Raw genomic sequence first — 20034 nt, 5'->3', positions numbered from 1 at the left:
TTTCGGCATGTTGATGGCCAACCGGAGCGTAGCTCGCTCTCCACCGATGTGCGGTAGTCTTTAAACAGGTTGTACCACTCCTTAATCTGTGTGCTGCTCATAGCATCGTCACCGAAAGCTGTCCGAATCTTCTGAATGGTTTCCACTTGGCTGTCGCCCAGTTTCTGGCAAAATTTGATGCAGTAGCGCTGCTCCAGTCGCTCCGTCATTTTCCTTGCAATAAAAAAAACAACTCAAACGCTGCGTCCCAGCGACTGATGCTATTGGCAGGCAGGAAAAAATCCACGCATGCGCACGAAGGTTCAAGGTCGGCTGATGCAAGCGCACTTGTTTCATATCCATCAGGTGTTTGCAAAAAAAAAAAAATAAGGGCCTGATACTTTTCTAACAGACCTCGTATGTCTTCAATGCGCTCACGGTCTGCTATCGCTGTGCCACTGAGCCATTGAGGTCATTTTTTGAGTCACAGGTGAGATTGTGCCAACCAGTCAAGTTCAAAGTAACCTACAAGAGCCAATTTCAGGATTAAAATAACGACAGTTTTGGACTGGTGAAATGTATGGTCACCAGTCACCACCTTCAGTCAAGATTGAAATAAATGAAAAAATCATATCAACAGGAGTCGAAATAATGGAGATCTATGATAGTTGCACACCCTTACTGACGACAATAAGAAAGTTTATGGTTTGTGTGTTCAAATTGTGATGATGCAGGTGCTTCCCGATGAGAAGATTGCACTGCTGCTCCATTCCGTGGTGCAGTCTGGCAGGGAATATGCCAAGAAACACCGCAGCCCTTGCCCGCTGATGTATGCCTACTACGACGTGGAGTACTTGGGTGAGTGCTTCAGCACTTGTGCAAGTCGCATGCGGCAAAGCTGAACCATTCTAACGTGCTTAGAATGGGAGCCCAGCAAGAAAGAAATTGTAGCAAAAAAATGTGTCCCACAGACGTTCTTCGCAACATGTCTTGCAAGAAAATTGGAATCACCAGCTTTGGTTTAGGCTGAAAAATGCTTTGACAGCTTCTTTAAGATAAAATAAAAATTGCTGATGAATATTTGACATATGCTTGCTGTGAATCTCACAAAACGATCCCCTGTTTATTCTGGTATTGTGACCCATGCTTCAAAAACAAACCTTAAGTTGATATATCAGCACTTGTGTCACGTTTCTCATATGGCTTTGCTTGATTCTGCGCTGAATTTTCAGTGTAAAGGAATGTTGGAAATGCCTTGTGGTGTAAAAGAGCAGCTTGGTAGGTCAACTTAGTGCTACAGTCAAAGGCCAACTGCACTGCTTTATTTTGGAAGCCTCTGAGGAGCCGTGCATTTTAGGTCATGTGTCACTTCCACTAAGCGGTAATGGCAGGGTTTTTCTTTTTTTCTATTTGGGAATCAAAACAGCTACTTTTGTGAGCTTTTCATGATGCTTTCTACTTATATATTACACGTTTAATTTTGCCCGGACGGTCCTACATACAGTGTAGACCGCTTATAACGTAAGTCACCGGAGTCGGGAATATCCGCACTATAAATGGTACCACACTATAACCAAAGCAACAATTTTCAAGGCCCGCACATATGCAAAACATGTGCACCGAGCCTGCACGCGTATGCGACAGTTGAGGAATGCGGCTAGAACGTTTGCATTCAATTTACAGTCGACTCTCGTTAATTCGAACCAAATCACGCGGCGGCGCCTCCGACTGGCATTGCTCCGGCACCGCCATAGAGTATAAGGCTTAGGAGAGACCCCTCAATGTCGCGTGTGAACAAAAAAAAAAAAAAATGCGGCGGAGATTTTACTCTCTCTCAAATGGCAAGGTCGCCGATTCTGCGTTGCGCCAGAACATGCGTGTATGTGCCGACGTCTCCGCCACGCGTAGAAAATGGCAGTGAACCCTTCTTTCTCCTCTATGCTTCCTCTACTTTTTAGTCACTTGTTGACCTTGCACGCTGCGGCTTCGGCGCAGAGGGAAGCAGCGGCGCTGTCCCAGGCTGGTCAACGAAACTTCCCACGCCGGCAAACGCCCGCTTTCCGATAACGGCAGAAAACGAAACTTCGGGGAGCTGGCGCCAGGCTGGCTGGAGCGGCGGCGCCTGCGGGCGCCCACGGTGATAGTCAAAAGTGAGGGAGCTACGAGGGAGGGTGAGGGGAGCCACCGAAGCGGCGGAGTTGTCGAGGTGAAATCCGCTTCTCTGCCGCCCTCCTCCCTCACATTCCACGGTGTCCGCGTGCGCCCCTCGCCGTGATGTGCCGGCGCCGCCCACTCCCTAAAGTTTCCTTTACTGCCGTTATCGTGAAGCGAGCGTTGGCCGGCGTTGGCAGTTTCGTGGCGCTCGCTCGCTATGCGCGCCGTGATATTTCACGACTCGCACTCAAGATTCTGGTTTCAGCCTCACTGGCTGTTTGTTCGCACCACGTGCCCTTCTCCTCCACTTCGTCTCTCTTTCTTCCTCGAGCACTCCTTGGGGCGCCCGTTTGAGGGGAGCGTTCGCTCTCTCCGCTGACTTCCGTACTCCCAGGCAGCCGCACTGTAACCGGTATTTGGTTTCCCGCAACTGCACTATAAGCGATACGTGTATACATGGAGTGCCATGGGAAAATTAACGGGAGTCTGAAAAGACCGCACTATATCCGGTCCTGCACTATAAGCGGTTACATTATAAGTGCTCTATACTGTATGTACACTCTCTCAAACTAAGTTTTTTACGCAGTCCAAAATTTTGTTGCAGTTTGCTTTTAAACCTTGATGCAGTCGAAGCCCGCTACATTGAAACTCGCGGGGTACAGAACATTTTGCTGTAGTGGGAATTTTATTGTCATGTAAATTCACAAAAAATTGTGAAAAATAAACTCTGGCAGCAGTTTATTTTCAGAAATCAGTTGTTCTAGCCTGTTACTACTTTTGCGCCAGAAACGGCAGAGTGTGGTGCTCGCAGTCAGTAAGGAGCTCATTTATTTATTTATTTATTTATTTATTTATTGTTAATACCCTCAATCTCCGTAGGTTTGAAGAGGGGAATGGGGGTTACAATCGCAAGGGAAATCGTACAAGAAGACACAAAAAGACGCTGCATCGTTATAATACAGTGGAATCTCGTTGATACAATCTTCACGGGAACTGGAAAATAAAGGGTATCATCTGAAAATTGTATCATGCAATGCATTATCTAACCAACTTATATTATCGGGATAAGAAAACGAAACATATTATCCCGAAAAACGTATTATGCAGAATCGTATCAACGAGGTTCCACTGTATATAGGTATGAAAAGGAGGGAAGAAACAAATGCGCAGTAATACACAAATAGAATATGCCATAATTTTGCAAGAGAATACAGCACCATTTTTTTTTTTAATGGTGGTGGTGATGGTTAGGACACCAACAAAAAGCCTGTGAAGGGGCTTGACAGGGCCTTTTCCGACACTGTAGAGACATAGTACCAGCACAGTACATCGCAAACGTAATTTAGGCTCTCAAAAAAAAAAAATGTATGAAAAGAAAAGTGCCTTCGGTTACACAAAAAATTAGTACAAAAATAAGGAAAAAGCTTTTCGCTAACACAGCAATGAAAATTTCAAAATTAGAACGGGCTGTCTAAGTGACTACAGTGGAATCCCGTTGGTACAATCTTCACGGGAACAGGAAAATAAAGTGTATCATCCGAAAATCGTGTCATCCAATGCATTGACCAACCAAGTTGTGTTATCGGGAAAAGGAAAAGAAAAATGTATCATCCCAAAAACGTATTATGCAGAATCATATCAATGAGGTTTCACTGTACTTTCTTTTAAAGCATTTGGCAGTGTATATCGAATCATTTGTCATCTTTAGTTAGTGCATGTTTTGGGTATTTTCCATCAGTCACTGTTTCACGTGTTGAACAATATAGTTCTTTCTTGGAGGGCTGCAAGGTCTGTAGTGTATGCATCATTGTTTTTCATGCTCACTTCATAGCACTGATGAATTGGGCGAAGTGCAAGTCCAATATGGGCAGAAGCTTGAGTTGTTCAAAGATAGGTTTGGTATCTACATCATACTTTCCGTTGGCGATTGCACAAATCGCTTTCTGCTGTAATAAATGTAATTTTTTTTATATTAGAGAAAGTTATGGTTCCCCAAACCATGTGAGTATAGCTTATTACAGAAAAAAAAAAAAGCATTAAAGCTTACCATGTTTTGCAAGTGAAAAACTGCTTGCACAGTAATCCAGCGACTCAGGTTGTTTACTACTTATATACTCTGTGTGAGTGTCCCATGACATCTTTTTACATAAAAACACTACACACCAAGATTTTTTGCCCTTGCAACAATTTATGTTTTTAACATTAGATTTGTGAAAATTAAGAAGCTATGACTGTAATATGTGCTCCAGTATTTTGCTGGGAATGATACTTAGGGAAATGGGTCTGTAGTTTAGTGAAGATAGTCTGCTGCCCTGATTTATATGATGGAGCCATTTTACCAATTTTCCACTCCAGGGTAACGTGCCATTGTTAAGGGATTGCTGACAAATTTTGCCAGAAAGATGGAAGAATGGGATTTTGTTTGTTTCAGGAACTGTGAGTTGATGCTATTAGGACCACAGGATGATGATAGTTTTAAAGAAACAATTATATTTTCACTTTCAACAGAATTGATAGAAATGGGAAATGTCAGGCAGAAATCGTAACCTGAAGCATCAGGAGATGCAGCTGTCAATTGGGGAGCGAAGCATACTAGAGAAAACGTTAAAAATGGAAGGGATCTTATTTGGTAAATATATATGGCTCATATAGAAATGTTGCAAGTATCTTTTGTTTTGGCACAACAGTATCTTTGGCACAACAGACTGCATTAGTGTTACGAAACATAGCGAGATGGAGTAGGTGCTTTTTTTTATTTGAGAGGTGGGCGAGTACAGTGTTACCCACTAAAAACAATACCAGTTCTAACAATATATTGGATATAACAATAAGCAACCGATGCACCGTCAAGTTTTGTAGGTGTTCTGTGGTAAAATGGACCACTTACTACAATGTTCTCGTGCTGTGTAATCGGAATGCAAAATTCTAAAAAAAAAAAAAAATGCGAGCCCTTTTGTCACATCTGCCTTTGTGCCGCGTGCGACCCCCGCATGGATGAGCATTGCTGAAACATTGGAGTCTGTGGAATTCTGACGGGGAATCAGAAACAGTCACTGTAACGGAGTTTGACTATATAAGTAAGATCGGAACTTTACTTCACTATATCAAAATGTCACTACATTGAAATTCGACCTTGGGTGCAAAGAAGTACACTTACCAATGAAATTTTCTTATATGGGAGGGTCTGTAACATTGCCCCAATCCAATAATCTGGCAATCTAAAGAACTGCTGTGTTTATTCGAATATAAGGCGAGGTTTCTTCCTAGAATCCTTAGCTTTAAGGTCACCACCCACCTTATACGCGAATTTCACCTTTAGGTGTGGCTTCACGGCATTGTGAATTTCTCCTTACAATGTGGCTTTACGGCATCGTGCGCCACTGCGTCATGAAGCCACACCTAAAGGCAAAATTTGCAGATAACTCCGCATGGTGAAGCTCCCCCCCCCCCCCCCCATATTTCATGGTCACCACTTTGTGCCAGTGTGCATACTTCAATTTTTTTTTTCTTGGGTCCCCAAATTGCACTCTCACTTTGTAATCGTCACCGCCTTATATAATCAAATAAATATGGTAATTTCAATGAAATAAGAATTCATTTCACTGAGTCTAAGGGTTAGCAACTAAAGTTATGGTTTGATTTTTGCAGCCATGTTGATGAAAACCCTTTTCACGATGGCCGTATGGCACTCGAGAAGCCAAATAAAATGCAGACCCAATGCACGGTGCTGATCAGTGTAAGCAAAGCCTGCATAATCTTGCCTACTTAAGGTGACCCTGCCGGTCGCCTGAAGTAGGACTGCACTGAATGCTCTTTCCCCTCGGCAAACCACTCTCCACAGTCTGACCAACACAGCATCAAATTTTGTCGGGCACCGCAAAGAAAACTTAGGATTGCATAGTAACCATGCGGCAAGCGACTACCCGAATGGCAGCAACTTTGTTGACAGCCGCCACATTTTATATTTTCGGCCACATTTGCTGTTTTGCATACATGTTATGTTAAAAAACCTAGGAAAATCTGGTACGGCATCTGTAATTTTAGCAGCTATTATGCATTGGTTCCACAGAATAGGTAGTGGTGGCCAGTGGCATGTGCAAATAATCAAGCAGCTCCAAAAATGGGTTGGTTATGTATGCCCAAAACTGGTTGCATGTGCTGTACAACACAAAGTAACTTTGATTTGTGGAGTCTTAATCGTTCAATTGCTTTTGGACAAGGTCCCTACCAATTTAGTCAGGGAGTCGAGGATAGCTTCTTCAGATTTCAAGATCATGGAGAGCCAGCGTTGGGGTAAACAAAAGGCGATGTCGTTTTTCTTCTCACCGACTCAGATTTTTTTGCCAGGTGGGTCATTCCACGTGAAACGTCCCAGGCCGCAAAAGTGACCATCGCTGAAAAAAATTTCTGTAGTTTCTGTGAAGAAGCAAAAGCTACTTAGAGGTAATTTTTTGTAATCAAGTGTCAAACTATGTGCAATGACAAATCTTATTTTAGAATATTCTACTGGCGTGGTTCTTTCATGTGACGTAATAGGTCACATGAAAGGTCACACAAGCGAACATAAAGACGTTTTGTTCGATGTTCAGAAATTGTGTGATTGCCTTAGAGATACAGTGGAATCCCGTTGATACGATCTTCACAAGAACTGGAAAATAATGCGCATCATCCAAAAATCATATTATCCAACCAAATTGTATTGGCAGGAAAAGAAAAAAGAAACGTATTATCCGGAAAAACGTATTATGCAGAATCGTATCAACGAGATTCCACGGCACATATGGAAGGAAATGTGCTGCTCATGCCACTTATGATAGAAAACACAGCTGCACGTAGCTATCTAGTGCACTGTAGCACAGCAAAAGTGCACTCTGGCAAAGGGATGAGACACCGTGAACTCAGCCATGGTTGAGGGATAGCTTCCGAGTTTGGCTCATTGTAAGCACCAAAATCGGAAGTAGCAGTATCTATGTGAACTGCTCGTCACGGTGACAATGAGTAGGTGGAGCGTTGTTGGCACGCCCCGCTCCGCCATAGCCTTCACAAACCAAGGCACCGAAAAGGAGCAAGAGCACCGTCAAGGGGATGAAAAGCATTCTTTAATTGCCATGAAGTCCGCTTCTGCTGAATGCATTGAAGTACTTTATTCTGCAACGTATTTCTGAAATAGTTTATTCTAACGTCAAACGCATTTCCCGACTTCAATAAAAAGTGTTTCATGGCCACTTTAAAAGCACTTGTAATCCCCTCACACCTTACCTTGCGGCTTTTGCCATGTCCCTTGTTTTTTAGCTGAGCGCAATACAGGCCTCAGCATGCCACACCGTGGTGTACAAGGCAGCCGTGAACCAGTAATGAACTCGTACCTACTAATACATAAGCAGCTGTTCGTTGTCTGTGGTGTGCAGCTTCTGAAAGTTGTGTGAATCTAGTCAGGTTTTTTTGTTGCGATAGCAATGATATGGACACTCCAGGCACATTTCTGCTGTTGGCGTTGCCGTCGCCGTGAGGTTCCTTATAAAGTACATGAGAGATAAAATCGTCACCGCGTGCCGTATGCTCTATGTGTTAGTGAAAGTGTGCAAGGGTGAGCTGGCGATCGCGGGTGAATTCGTTTTACTCCGCACCGCCCAAGCGACCACGTGCGCCCGCCGGTTCGCAAGGCTCCGGGAAGGAGGGCAGGGAGGGGGGAGGTCGCATGCTACGCCGCGCGCTTCCGCTTGGGCGGCTGTATCTTGAAAGCCATCTGCGGCAGAGGCAGAGTCCTTCCTCCTTGCGCTGTGTTTTCATGGCTTAGTTCGCGTTGATGCGAGCGGCAGGATGAAGGTCAATTTGCTTGCTGCTGCTGCTGCGCTTCCTCACTCCAGCGTTTTGACAGCGAGTGTGCGTGGTCATTGAGTGACATGCGTTCATGTTTGCATGTGCGCGTGTGACACCATGCTTGTTAATGTAGTTAGTTTGCCTATGTTAACAAGTTTCGTCGACCGATAAAACTACTATCCTTACTTCTTATAGCTGTCCACTAGTTTGCTATCGCAGTTGATGCTTCGTCTTTTGAGCGAAACTGCGACTTTTTTTCTTTAGGCTTCCACAGTTGATGAATGCTGGCGATGCTTTGTCTATACAGGTGCAGCGCATGGCCTGTCATCGATACTGATGACGCTGCTCCACTTCCCATGGTTTGTTGCGGGTGACCAGACAGTGGAGCGTGACATCCGAGCTTCAGTCGACTTCCTGCTGCATGTGCAGACACCGCGCGGCAACTTTCCGTGCGACTTGGAGGACGTCACCAAGCCACGTCGTTCACAGGACGAGCTCATACACTGGTGCCACGGTGCCCCAGGTGAGCTGTTGCAATGTTTGAGAGAGAAAATAAAAAAAAAGTAAGACAATTTTGCTAACCAGAACACAGTCGGATTGGCTACCATTTGCTTGGGGAAGGGAACATGATGAGATGATAAAAGCAAGGAATCATGTCATCAGCATGCACCCACACGTGAATGCCTTGCCATTTTTGCCAGACAGCCACTGTTAAGTCCTGTTCTAGTCCCATTGTACTGAGTATCTTGCATAACTTAACCAAGCTTTTAGGTAGTACATCTTAGGCAAATGAGATGGGCAGCATACATTCTATAGTCAACTTAAAGCATAGGACTTAAAGCATCATACTTAAAGCATAGGAAACAGGCAGTAGAAATCACAAATCAGCTTTCCTCTTTAGAAAATATTGCTGCAGGGGTCCCCCAGGGGAGCATATTAGGGCCGATCTTATTTAACCTATATATAAATGATATTGTAAAAATTAGTAACGATGCGCAGTTCGTTATTTTTGCCGATGACTCAAGCATGTTCGTCCGGGCACACGACGTTCAGGAGCTCTCTCGCATAGCAAACTCAACACTTCAAAAAATGCACACCTGGAGTATAGCAAATTCACTAGAAATTAATACCAAAAAAACTAAATCAGTTTTATTCACACCTTATCAAAAAACAGTTAACCATTCACTTGATCTGTACCTAGGGAGTGAAAAAATAGCTGTTGTAAGTGAGATTAAAACACTAGGAGTTATCTTCACCGAACACTTAAGCTGGGATGCTCATGTACAGCATGTATGTGCAAATCTATCACGAGCGTGCGGTGTGCTTTCAAGGCTTCGTCATATTCTGACGGACAAGATTAAATTATTGCTTTATAACGCTCTCTTTGCAACTCACATTACCTACTGTACTCTTATATGGGGAACTACTTCATGTAGGAACATTCAGAAAATCTGTACTCTACAGAAAAGGGTACTGCGTTATATAGCAAATGTAGTACATGATGCGCATACAAAGGATCTGTTTTTAAAATATGGCATACTACCTTTTCAACTATTGTATGACTTCACTCTACTATTAAAATACAAGAAGAGTCTTAAGCAAAACGAAACCACCTTTCTTGCATTATGTGCCTTAACAAAATCATCCGACATATCATATACACTCAGAAATAGAAGCACTTGGCTGACTCCCTTTTCAAGAACATGTCACGGAAGGAACAGGTTAAAATCGCGCATAGCTACCCTTTTAGGTGACCTGGAAAATGACAATATCGACATACATAACTTAACCCGCGGAAAATGGAAAACTTTTCTACTAAATCGCTGGTGCTCTTAAATACAAATAGACTGTTCATTGATTTTGTATGATTAGACTATTGCACTGAATTGAAATATTTATGCTGTTTTTTTAATTTTTTGTCTTTTTCTAAAGTTTCCCTGTAGACACTCATTGTTATTCCTTCTGTAATGAGGTTTCTAATTACTTTACGTCATGTGCTTTGCATTTTGTGTAGGCTGCTGTTCTGTACGCTACTGTTCATTTTGTATTATACAGTGACATACTACAACAGAGCAGTGGCTGCAGATTTTTGAGTATTTTACATGATGTGCTTTGTTTTTTCTGTTTTTTTTCTTCCTTTTTTAAAACGTGACCATTTGAAATCTGTAAATGTTTCTTTTTTTTCACTCAAATGTATTTTTCTGTCTCTGTTTTTGCCAAGTAATGGGACAAGCACCCAGTCAAGCTGCAGCTTAGCAGCTTTTTGTGCTTGTCCTAGCATTCTTCTGTTCTTGTACAAAAGAAATGCTGAAATAAATTGACTTGACTTGACTTGAACTTGAGTTCCTTAAACTACTTTCAAGGGCACTTAGGTAATTAGCTAAATTCAGTAATGAGAACCTTTAAATATTTTGTTAACGGTATAACCTTGATTGGAAGAGTTCTAGAGCAAGCTCATAAATGCCCAATGAAGTTGTTTCCGTGACATTTTTTTTATGTGTGTTTCCTTTTTCTGTGCTTTGAAGATAGCTGACAAAATACGATGCTACTCGCATTGATAAAATAACTCCAGAAGCAACACAGCTCACAAAATACGATGCTACTCTCATTGATAAAATAAGTCCAGAAGCAACACACACATTTGGATACCTTAAAATAAAGAACCTTCACACGACGCCTTCCTTCATCCGAAAGCTTGCTTTTGAAATATTCGTATTCCCTAAACTTGAATTCGCTTTATCCATCTGGTTATATTTTCAGGATTATCTAATCAAGTTCGTAGAAGCCATCCAGAATGATGCTGCCTACTTCACTGCCAAAGAGTACGGCCATCATTCTAGCATAACTTCGATTGAGACACTGCTATTCGCTATCACTTCCCTAGCTAGAATCATGACAAACCATAGCGCTCCTTTGCTTGCTGCACAAGATATCTCCTAGCTGGTGCCAGTCCACCCTTCCTCTTTTACAGGCACTTCATACTTCATGCAGATTACGCAATCAACAAACTTAGCCTGTTTTTAGACGCATGGCTGTCTTCAATGCATCAGCTCAGCCACGAGTGATTAAGATGTGGAATCGTCTCCCTAATGACGATGTCGCATTCATGATCCTGATAAGTTTTGAACTGAATCACAGTAAAGCCTTATTGACTTGAACTGATATTTAAAAATATTGAACACAAGATATTTTACATCCCATATCTTGAAAAGTATTTGTGCTAAACTTTGGAAATTTCAAAATCTCAGCTGTAAAAATACCAATGAAAAGTCTCTACTCAAAGGATTCCATATGTTGTATGTACATATCTGCACTATTGCCAAAAAGGTAAAACAGAATTTTGTAGCCACAGCGATTTTCGACTAATGGCATCAACAAACCTTCGTACATGCCATGATGTCACTTGTGGGGAAGCCTCCTTGAACCGGCACTTAAGGGGTAACTACAGCAGAATGTTGTTCATACATTTTTCTAAAATATGATTTTAAAAATGCACTAACCAGGAAAACGTATGAAAAAGTCGCTAAAAAACTTGGCTGCGGTTGACCTCTACGTTTTTTCATAAAATTCATTAGGTGTGATGTTACCCGCAGCCTTATATATACGAGGCTGATGGACTCAGTTACTGTTTCAATATGGCAGCAGTAGCACCGTATTTCCAGTGATTCAGTTTTTATACCGATGCAAAGCAGATGCCATTGATCGTCGTTGTCAATGAGCCATCGAGAAAACACAGTGCCTCCTCGACACCTGGTGGAGAGCAGTTGTGGAACAGCGCTATGTAGTTACAGTAATACCCCGTTAACTCCAAGTAGTAAAAACTGGAAACAATTTCGAGATAAGCGGAGTTTAGTCGAATTCATGAAAATATAAGCATAACCACCGCATAAAGCCAACCTGACGCCTTTCCAATATGGTGCCGGAAACCGCTGACTTCCTCACAAAAGCTCAATGTACCAGCAGCGGTACTTTTAGTAGATCATTTTTGCAATATTATGTGCGACCCAGCAACTGGGTCATATACAGGCTTGCGATTGTATAGGCCTGCTTAGTAACGTGACCACCGCCAGCGCAGCGATGCACAACAGTTGCCTCTGAGCACCGGGCATCGAGGCACTGCTGTGCGTGGCTGGCGTGCTTACAAGTGGCGGCGCTCGCCTCTAGCCAACACTACTCTTTCTCGCACTCTGCATGCATCAGCGGTCGTAGCGACGCTCCACCCGCGTAATCAGTGGGATCAGCTGGCCAAGAACTGTAAATGAGGGTGAAGGAGAATCAAGCAAAAAGCATTGCAGGCTTGGGCCGGTATTTTGTAGCAATGCATTATGCTTTATTCTATGCTAGTCTTATCATCCACCACTCATGGCCAGCTGATCCCGTTGATAGCGTGAGCGGACCGTCGCTCTGACCGCTGACCAAGCGCGAAAATCATGAAAAGGAATTAGCATCGGAAAAGGCATGCTACAAAATACCGGCCCTGGTTTCACTTTTTGGCGAGAACACAGCTGCGCAAAAAAGTACCCCAAAAAGTGTTTCGGTGCTGTCTTTTTTTCAGCATTCTTGCAGTCAAGGTTTCGAGATATCTAGAGTTCGGTGCAGTGGCGTTTTGAGATTAGGGGTGAAAAACCCATGGAGTTGACACCGTGCCAGGGAAAAGATTCTACTTATCTGATAATTCGAGATATCAGAGTTCGGTGCAGTGGTGTTTTGAGATTAGGGGTGAAAAACCCATGGAGTTGACACCGTGCCAGGGAAAAGATTCTACTTATCTGATAATTTGAGATATCAGAGTTCGAGTTAACGAGGGTTTACTGTGTAAATTTAGCACTCATCCTGTGGTTTTCTTTTCTCTGTGTTTCGTCTGTCGTACTGTCATATACCATTGGAACCAGTGAAATAAACCAAGCCAAGCCGATGCTGGCTAGCTGCACATTTGCATGTACATTTCTTTTAATGTAATAGATAGTGGCAGAGCAGTTGGTGACTGTTTTCCTTTAGAAGTTTTTGTCACTCAGAATCATTAGCTGACATCCCCAAACCCTCTGTGCCAATGTGGGCAGTAGTGAAGCGCGAAAAGTGCCACACAGTTAAAGTTGCAAACCCACGATCCTTCGTTCAAATGTGCATGATGAATAAGACTGTGTGCACCTGGTGGCTTACTTGAAGCAAATAGAAGAATGGTGTATCACCAATGAGATGTCTTAAAACACAGAAACGTGTGTACACGTGTCCCTTATGAGTAAAATTACCAAAATAAAGAGTAAGTACATCTTTAGCAACCAGGAACTAAGGAATATGTCAACAGTAAAATACTTAGGTGCCTGGTTGTCCCTGGATGGCTCATGGTCAGAACACATTAATAATTTAGTTTGAAGGGCCAGGTGGTCTCTTGGTTCTTTTAAAGCATTATTTAGAACATTTCAGTAAAGAGGTATAGGAATTTGTATATACAGTCGATCTGGATATATTGAACTCGAAGGGAACTGCAAAGTAGTTCGGTATGTGGATAATTCGAAATATAAAATATGCCTATCTGAAGCTTATACGAGATCTCTGCACTTCTCGGACAGTTTCCCAAGTCTGTGAAAAGCAGGAACTTACCGATTTGCTTTTCCAAAGCCTCGTTGACCGCACAACAGTTGACTTATTTTTTTGTCATGAACATTGCAAATTGCTCACGCTGAACAATGGTCTTCACAATGCTAACCCTAAAAGCCTGTGTTGCCTGGATGCTGTGTGCTGCTCGCATGTCGGAGTGCTTCTTACGCGTTTTCAAGCGAAGGTTGTATTGCCTGACTCGTGTTGCCGTCAGTGTGGCTGTTGTACGCAAAAAACCAAGCCGGCACGCCTTGTGCCGGCGCTTGACAGGTTCTCCTTCTCACTCGCATCTGGTGGCTGGAAACCCTCCTCACTCACAGCTGGCGCACCGGAAACCCTCCCCCGCAGGGGCGCCTGCGTAAGCAGGCGTTTGGTGGGTTGCGACACCACGGACCCGAGCACATGGGGGTCGGACCCTCCCACACTTAACCGTGCGTGGCTTAGCCGTGTCCATGGAAAAGGGGATCCTGGGGGTTGAGCCAATGCTGAGTGCTTGGACCTTTATGGCCCCTCGGCAGAGGCAACACACTCCTTTGGCCTCTGCTTCACGTAGACGGCACCCCCGGACTGACCCACCCGGGGGAAATCGGTGGTCGCCTTTTCCTGTCCCTCTCCTAAATCTTTTACTTTCCTATCAACTTACCTTTCTGTCCTGTCATCTCCTTTCTTCCTAATTTTTTCTGTTTCTCCCAGGCGGCTTGGGTTAACCTGGTGCGGTATATCCAACCTTGAGTATAACGCATTGGGTTATAGCAGCGATGCACGGCTGGCGTGTGCAAGTCATTGCTTTGTCAAACTTGTAGCTTCCCCTTGTTGGGCTCCGTGGTGGGTGGCTGCCATTGCTGCCGAAGGAACTACATCTAGCATGCATAGAGCATCATTCCCTCTGTTACCCGATCGTACCGCTGCAAAGCGCGTACGCACCGAAGTCACCTTGAACTTTTTCACTCCGCGCAAAGAATCCTTTCCACGATATCACGTTATCCACAGTGACAAACCTGATAAGCCAGTAAGAGTTATATCACCTTTCCTTGTATCTAAATCCCTGACGGACACCATTGGACCAGGCTTTAAAGCTAGCAAGATGGCAAGTGGCGACCTCCTCCTTGAGGTTCGTGACAAGCTGCAACATGAAAAACTCGCAAATCTCACAACCTTTGCAGACATCCCAATCACAGTGACCCCACATCGTTCCCTCAACACAGTCCGAGGCGTGATCTCAGATTCTGACCTGTTAGAACTTACTGAAGCAGAACTGTTAGAAGGCTGGCAAGACCAAAATGTCATTGAGGTAAAAAGAATACAAATCAGGCGAGACAACAAAGAAATCCCCACAAAACATCTGATCATTACATTTGGCTCTAGTGTGCTACCAGAAACCCTCGAGACAGGCTATACAAAAATCCGTGTAAGACCTTACATTCCCAACCCTCGTCGGTGTTTTAAGTGTCAGAAGTACGGCCACGGCTCGCAAAGCTGCCGAGGTCATCTCACGTGTGCAAAATGTGGTGACAAAGACCACACTTCCGAAAACTGTTCCGGAACACCCCACTGTGTGAACTGCGAAGGTGAGCACCCTGCATACTCCCGATCCTGTGAAACATGGAAAAAAGAAAAAGAAGTAATTACATTGAAAATCAAAGAAAACATATCGTTTCAGGAAGCGCGAAAACGTGTTTCTGTTTTTCATACTGCAAGGTATGCTGGTGCGGTGCGCAAGGGGGCAGCGTCGCAGCAGATTCCAGCATCGGCCCGTTCCACAAACAGTGTGGCTGCGGCTGTGCCACCAGCCCCCGTGGCGAAAGCAGCTGACACTGCTTCGCCGTCCGCGAACGAGGGCCCGTCAACCTCCGGGTTGGTGGCCCCAAAGGTCTCGTCCGACGTGTCGAGGCCTTCACGTCCAACACAGCGCTCTCAAGGGCGCGTGTCCAGCGCCTCACAGGAGGCGATGGACATAACACCTACTCAGACGGCGCAGCCAGCGCCTAAGGAGCGGCGGGATTCTCTCGACCGCTCCAAAAAAGACAAAACTCGCGTCACGGCGCCTGGAAAGGGCCCCGTGAGCTAATCTTAGTCTCCTAAACACACAGCTCAAACACTTTTGTCATCATGGAGACACAAATATTACAATGGAATGTTAGAGGACTTCTTCATAACCTCGACGACATTACAGAACTCCTACACAAACATAACCCAAAGTTGCTGTGTGTTCAGGAGACACATCTGAAACCCATAAACACAAACTTTCTCCGTCAGTATACCGTCTATCGTAAAGACCGAAACGACGCTGTCGCGTCGTCCGGTGGTGTAGCAATAGTTGCTGAGAAGTCAGTGGCTTGTCGACAGGTGGCCCTTCAGACGGCCCTTGAGGCGGTGTCAGTTCGGGCCATTCTATTTAACAGACTGGTAACTGTGTGTTCCATTTATATACCCCCCAATCATCATCTCGAAAAAGCAGACTTTTATAACCTCATTGACCAGCTTCCCGAGCCTTACATTCTCGTGGGCGATTTTAACGCTCACAACACGATGTGGGGAAGCTCCCGTTGTGACACGAGGGGACGACTGATTGAAAATTTTCTTTTGACCTCTGATGCATGCCTGTTTAATAAGAAGGAGCCCACCTATTACAACTTCCAACACAACTCCTACTCATCCATAGATCTAGCAATTGGCTCTGCGTCTCTTCTGCCTGACTTGGAATGGAATGTCATTAAAAATCCTCTTGGAAGCGACCACTTCCCGGTAACCTTAAATTTAATAGCACAGCATGACATCCCTCCTCATATTCCGCGATGGAAATTAGCATCTGCTGACTGGGAGCATTTTAAAGAAGCAAGTCATTTATCACAAGATTTTATTACCGATTTTAGCATAGACGACGCAGTAGGATATTTTACCGCTTTTATACTCAACGCAGCAGAAAAATGCATCCCACAGACAAATGGTAACTCATGCAAAAGACGAGTCCCTTGGTGGAATGATGACTGTAGACAGGCACGCAAGAAACAAAATAAAGCATGGGGCATTCTCCGTCGGTATCCTAATGCAGAAAACCTTATTTCATTCAAACAAATTAAATCGCAGGGAAGGAGGACGCGAAGGCAAGCTAGGAGGGCAAGCTGGGAGAGGTTTCTCTCTGGCATTAATTCACACACACAAGAGGCTAAAGTTTGGGACAGACTGAGAAATGGGTCAGCAAATCCATCCATTGCCCTTGGTAAATGAACAAGGAAATAGTGTGAAGGACCAGGCCGACGCTCTTAGTGAGCACTTTGAGTGCGTTTCTAGCTCCGTGCACTATTCGCTGCCTTTTCTAAAATACAAACAAGCGGAGGAACGGAAGCCACTCAATCGTAAATGTAGCTCAAGAGAACCTTTCAACCTGCCTTTCTGCATTGCTGAGCTGAAAGCTTCCCTAAATGCATGTCAGAACTCTGCTCCGGGTCCCGACAGAGTTATGTACGACATGATTAAACACCTTCACAGAGACACACAAATTACACTACTCGCACTCTTTAATACCATCTGGACAGCTGGGCATCTTCCATCTTCATGGAAAGAAGCCATTGTCATACCTGTGTTGAAACAAGGTAAAGATCCCACCTCAGTAACAAGCTATCGCCCGATAGCGCTAACAAGTTGCCTCTGCAAGTTGTTTGAAAAAATGATAAATCGTCGCCTTCTACATTACCTCGAATCAAACAAAATGCTTGATCCGTACCAATGCGGATTTAGAGAAGGCCGGTCAACAACCGACCACCTCGTGCATGTTGAGGCCAACATTCGCGATGCTTTTGTCCATAAACATTTCTTTTTATCCATTTTTCTTGATATGGAAAAGGCCTACGATACCACGTGGCGCTTTAAGATCCTCCGAGACTTGTCACAAATGGGTATCAGAGGGAACGTGCTAAACGTTATTTAGAGTTACCTCTCGAAACGTACTTTCCGCGTAAAAATAGGCAACACTCTGTCGCGCTCATTTACGCAGGAAACTGGGGTTCCCCAGGGAGGCGTCCTCAGCTGTACGCTCTTTATCGTGAAGATGAACACACTCCGTTATTCACTACCCCCAGCCATTTTCTGTTCTCTGTACGTAGATGACGTACAGATAGGTTTCAAATCCGGTAGCCTTGCAGTCTGCGAGAGGCAAGTCCAGCTTGGGCTAAAGAAGGTATCGAAATGGGCAGACGAAAATGGATTCAAGGTCAATCCACATAAAAGCTCCTGTGTCGTTTTTTCAAGAAAGAGAGGACTGCACCCTGATCCCACTATCGAACTGCAAGGACAGAAGATCCCCGTGAATAAAGAACATAAATTCCTAGGCGGCATACTTGATTCAAAATTAAGCTTTATCCCCCACATCCGACACCTCAAGGCCAAGTGCCTGAAAACAATGAACATACTGAAAATTCTCTCACACACCAATTGGGGCAGTGACAGAAGATGCTTATTGAATCTCTACAAAAGTCTTGTACGATCGCGTTTAGACTACGGGTCTGTGGTGTATCAATCTGCTGCACCGAGCGCCCTAAAAATTCTGGATCCTGTACATCATTTGGGCATACGCCTGGCCACGGGAGCTTTCAGAACTAGCCCGGTACCTAGTCTCTATGTTGAATCCAATGAGTGGTCACTCGAGCTGCAAAGGTCGTTGACCAGTTTCATGTATTTCCTGAAAGCACACTCTGACCTCGAACACCCGTGTAATGAAATCGTAAACAACATAACTTGTGCCACACTTTTCCGTAATCGTCCAACAATGAGAGAACCTTTCTCACTGCGCGTAGGAACCTCAGCGAAGAAATGGCTGTCCCACTTCTCGAAAACCTTTTAATGGCTCCAGCCAAGCTAGTACCACCGTGGCTGTGGGAGCTGATAGATTGTGACACGTCTTTTGTAGAAGTAACAAAGAACGCCCCGGAAATACATATAAAGTCACACTTCCTAGAACTTCAGTCAAAACACTCATGTCCAGAATTTTACACTGACGCTTCAAAGTCGCATACCGGTGTTTCTTATGCTGCAATCGGTCCCTCCTTTTCGGAATCGGGCTGCCTGCACCCGGAAACTAGTATTTTTACGGCAGAGGCCTACACACTTTTGTTGGCTGCACGTCACATCAAGGAAATAAAACTACGAAAGGGTATAATATTTACAGATTCATTAAGCGTTGTCAAAGCCCTAATTTCTCTACAAACAAACAGAAACCCAGTTTTCACTGAACTCTACTCAATCCTCTGCGCTTCATACGCATCTCATCAACATGTCATAATATGCTGGGTACCTGGCCACAGAGGCACCGAGAGTAATACGCTCGCTGATCGCATGGCAACAACAGCACATACAAAACAAAGTAACTCTTCCATAGCTGTCCCTGTCATGGACCTAAAGCCTTTCTTGCGCAGGAAACTGAGGGGCCATTGGCAACGTACATGGGACACACAAACACTAAATAAACTTCACGTCATTAAGCCAAACGTTGGCAACTGGCCACCAATAACAAAAATACGGCAAGTCGAAGTTATATTCTGCCGTCTCAGGATAGGCCACACCTATGGCACTCACTCCTACCTATTGGCCGGTGACGATCCTCCTGTTTGTAGACAATGTGGCGAGACGCTTACGGTCCTCCACGTCTTGTTAGGGTGTAGGGGAATAGAAGTTCAAAGAAAGAAGTACTTTGCCCTGGCATACAGACGACACATTCCCCTCCACCCTGCAATGTTTATCGGCATGGAACCACTTTTTGACAATAAGTTAGTTTTAGCGTTTTTACGAGATGTAAGCACATTGCAAGTTATCAGTCCAAGGTATCGTAGCACATCCTCTCACTAGAGGATGCTGCTGCGATAGCAAATTTTTAAAGCACGTGCCTCCCAACCCTTGCTTTCAAGGGCGCACTGGTGAGGTACGAGTGCTACTGTCACTCACGCTTTTAGTACATCACCCTCGGGTAACAGAACATTTATCGTCATAGCATACGATATTAGTTATTCTCACCATTTTTATTCCTTTACATTTTACGCACTTTACAGCGACTACTTTTTAGGCCTCTCTACAGCCATGCCACATCTGTTTTTTCCACACCTTATAATTCACTATTCATACCACTGACAAGCCATTATCATCGCCTTTGGCCACATCTGGCCCTTGCGCCAAAAAACTCCAACAATCATCATCATCATCCGGAAACCCTCTGCTCCCGCAAGTGGTGCGCCGGATCACGCCACTCTCCCAGTCAATCACAAGTGCTCGATCCCTCCCGAGAAGGGAAAGGAGGGTTTGCTCGCTCCGAACGCATTGTTTCTCTTTGCTCAAAACAACCATGTCTCTTTAATGTGTCTCGGTATTCAGATGGGGAGGCCGCATTTGGTTCATTCTGCCGAAGAGCAGTCTGCATTGAAGGAACGGCAGTGGGAGCGGGCCCGTGAACACCGGGTGAATCGTGCTCGCCGGGTGAATCCACTGTTTCTCATC

The 20034-nt window shown here is 44.4% G+C and overlaps 1 protein-coding gene across 1 annotated transcript in view; it reads left to right on the top strand.

The window, feature by feature from the left end:
* Positions 1-20034, top strand: part of LOC119461778 (lanC-like protein 3) — a 61563-nt gene that overhangs the window by 25066 nt on the left and 16463 nt on the right. Inside the window, exons 3-4 of the mRNA XM_037723154.2 lie at positions 714-837; positions 8261-8476. Of these exons, the coding sequence (XP_037579082.1) occupies positions 714-837; positions 8261-8476 (340 nt within the window). The remainder of the gene's footprint in view (positions 1-713; positions 838-8260; positions 8477-20034) is intronic.

The sequence above is a fragment of the Dermacentor silvarum genome, chromosome 8 (genome assembly GCF_013339745.2).
Source record: "Dermacentor silvarum isolate Dsil-2018 chromosome 8, BIME_Dsil_1.4, whole genome shotgun sequence".
Classification (NCBI taxonomy): Eukaryota; Metazoa; Arthropoda; class Arachnida; order Ixodida; family Ixodidae; genus Dermacentor; species Dermacentor silvarum.
Note: the sequence above shows the minus strand (reverse complement) of the source record. Positions and strands in the feature narration are given on the sequence as shown.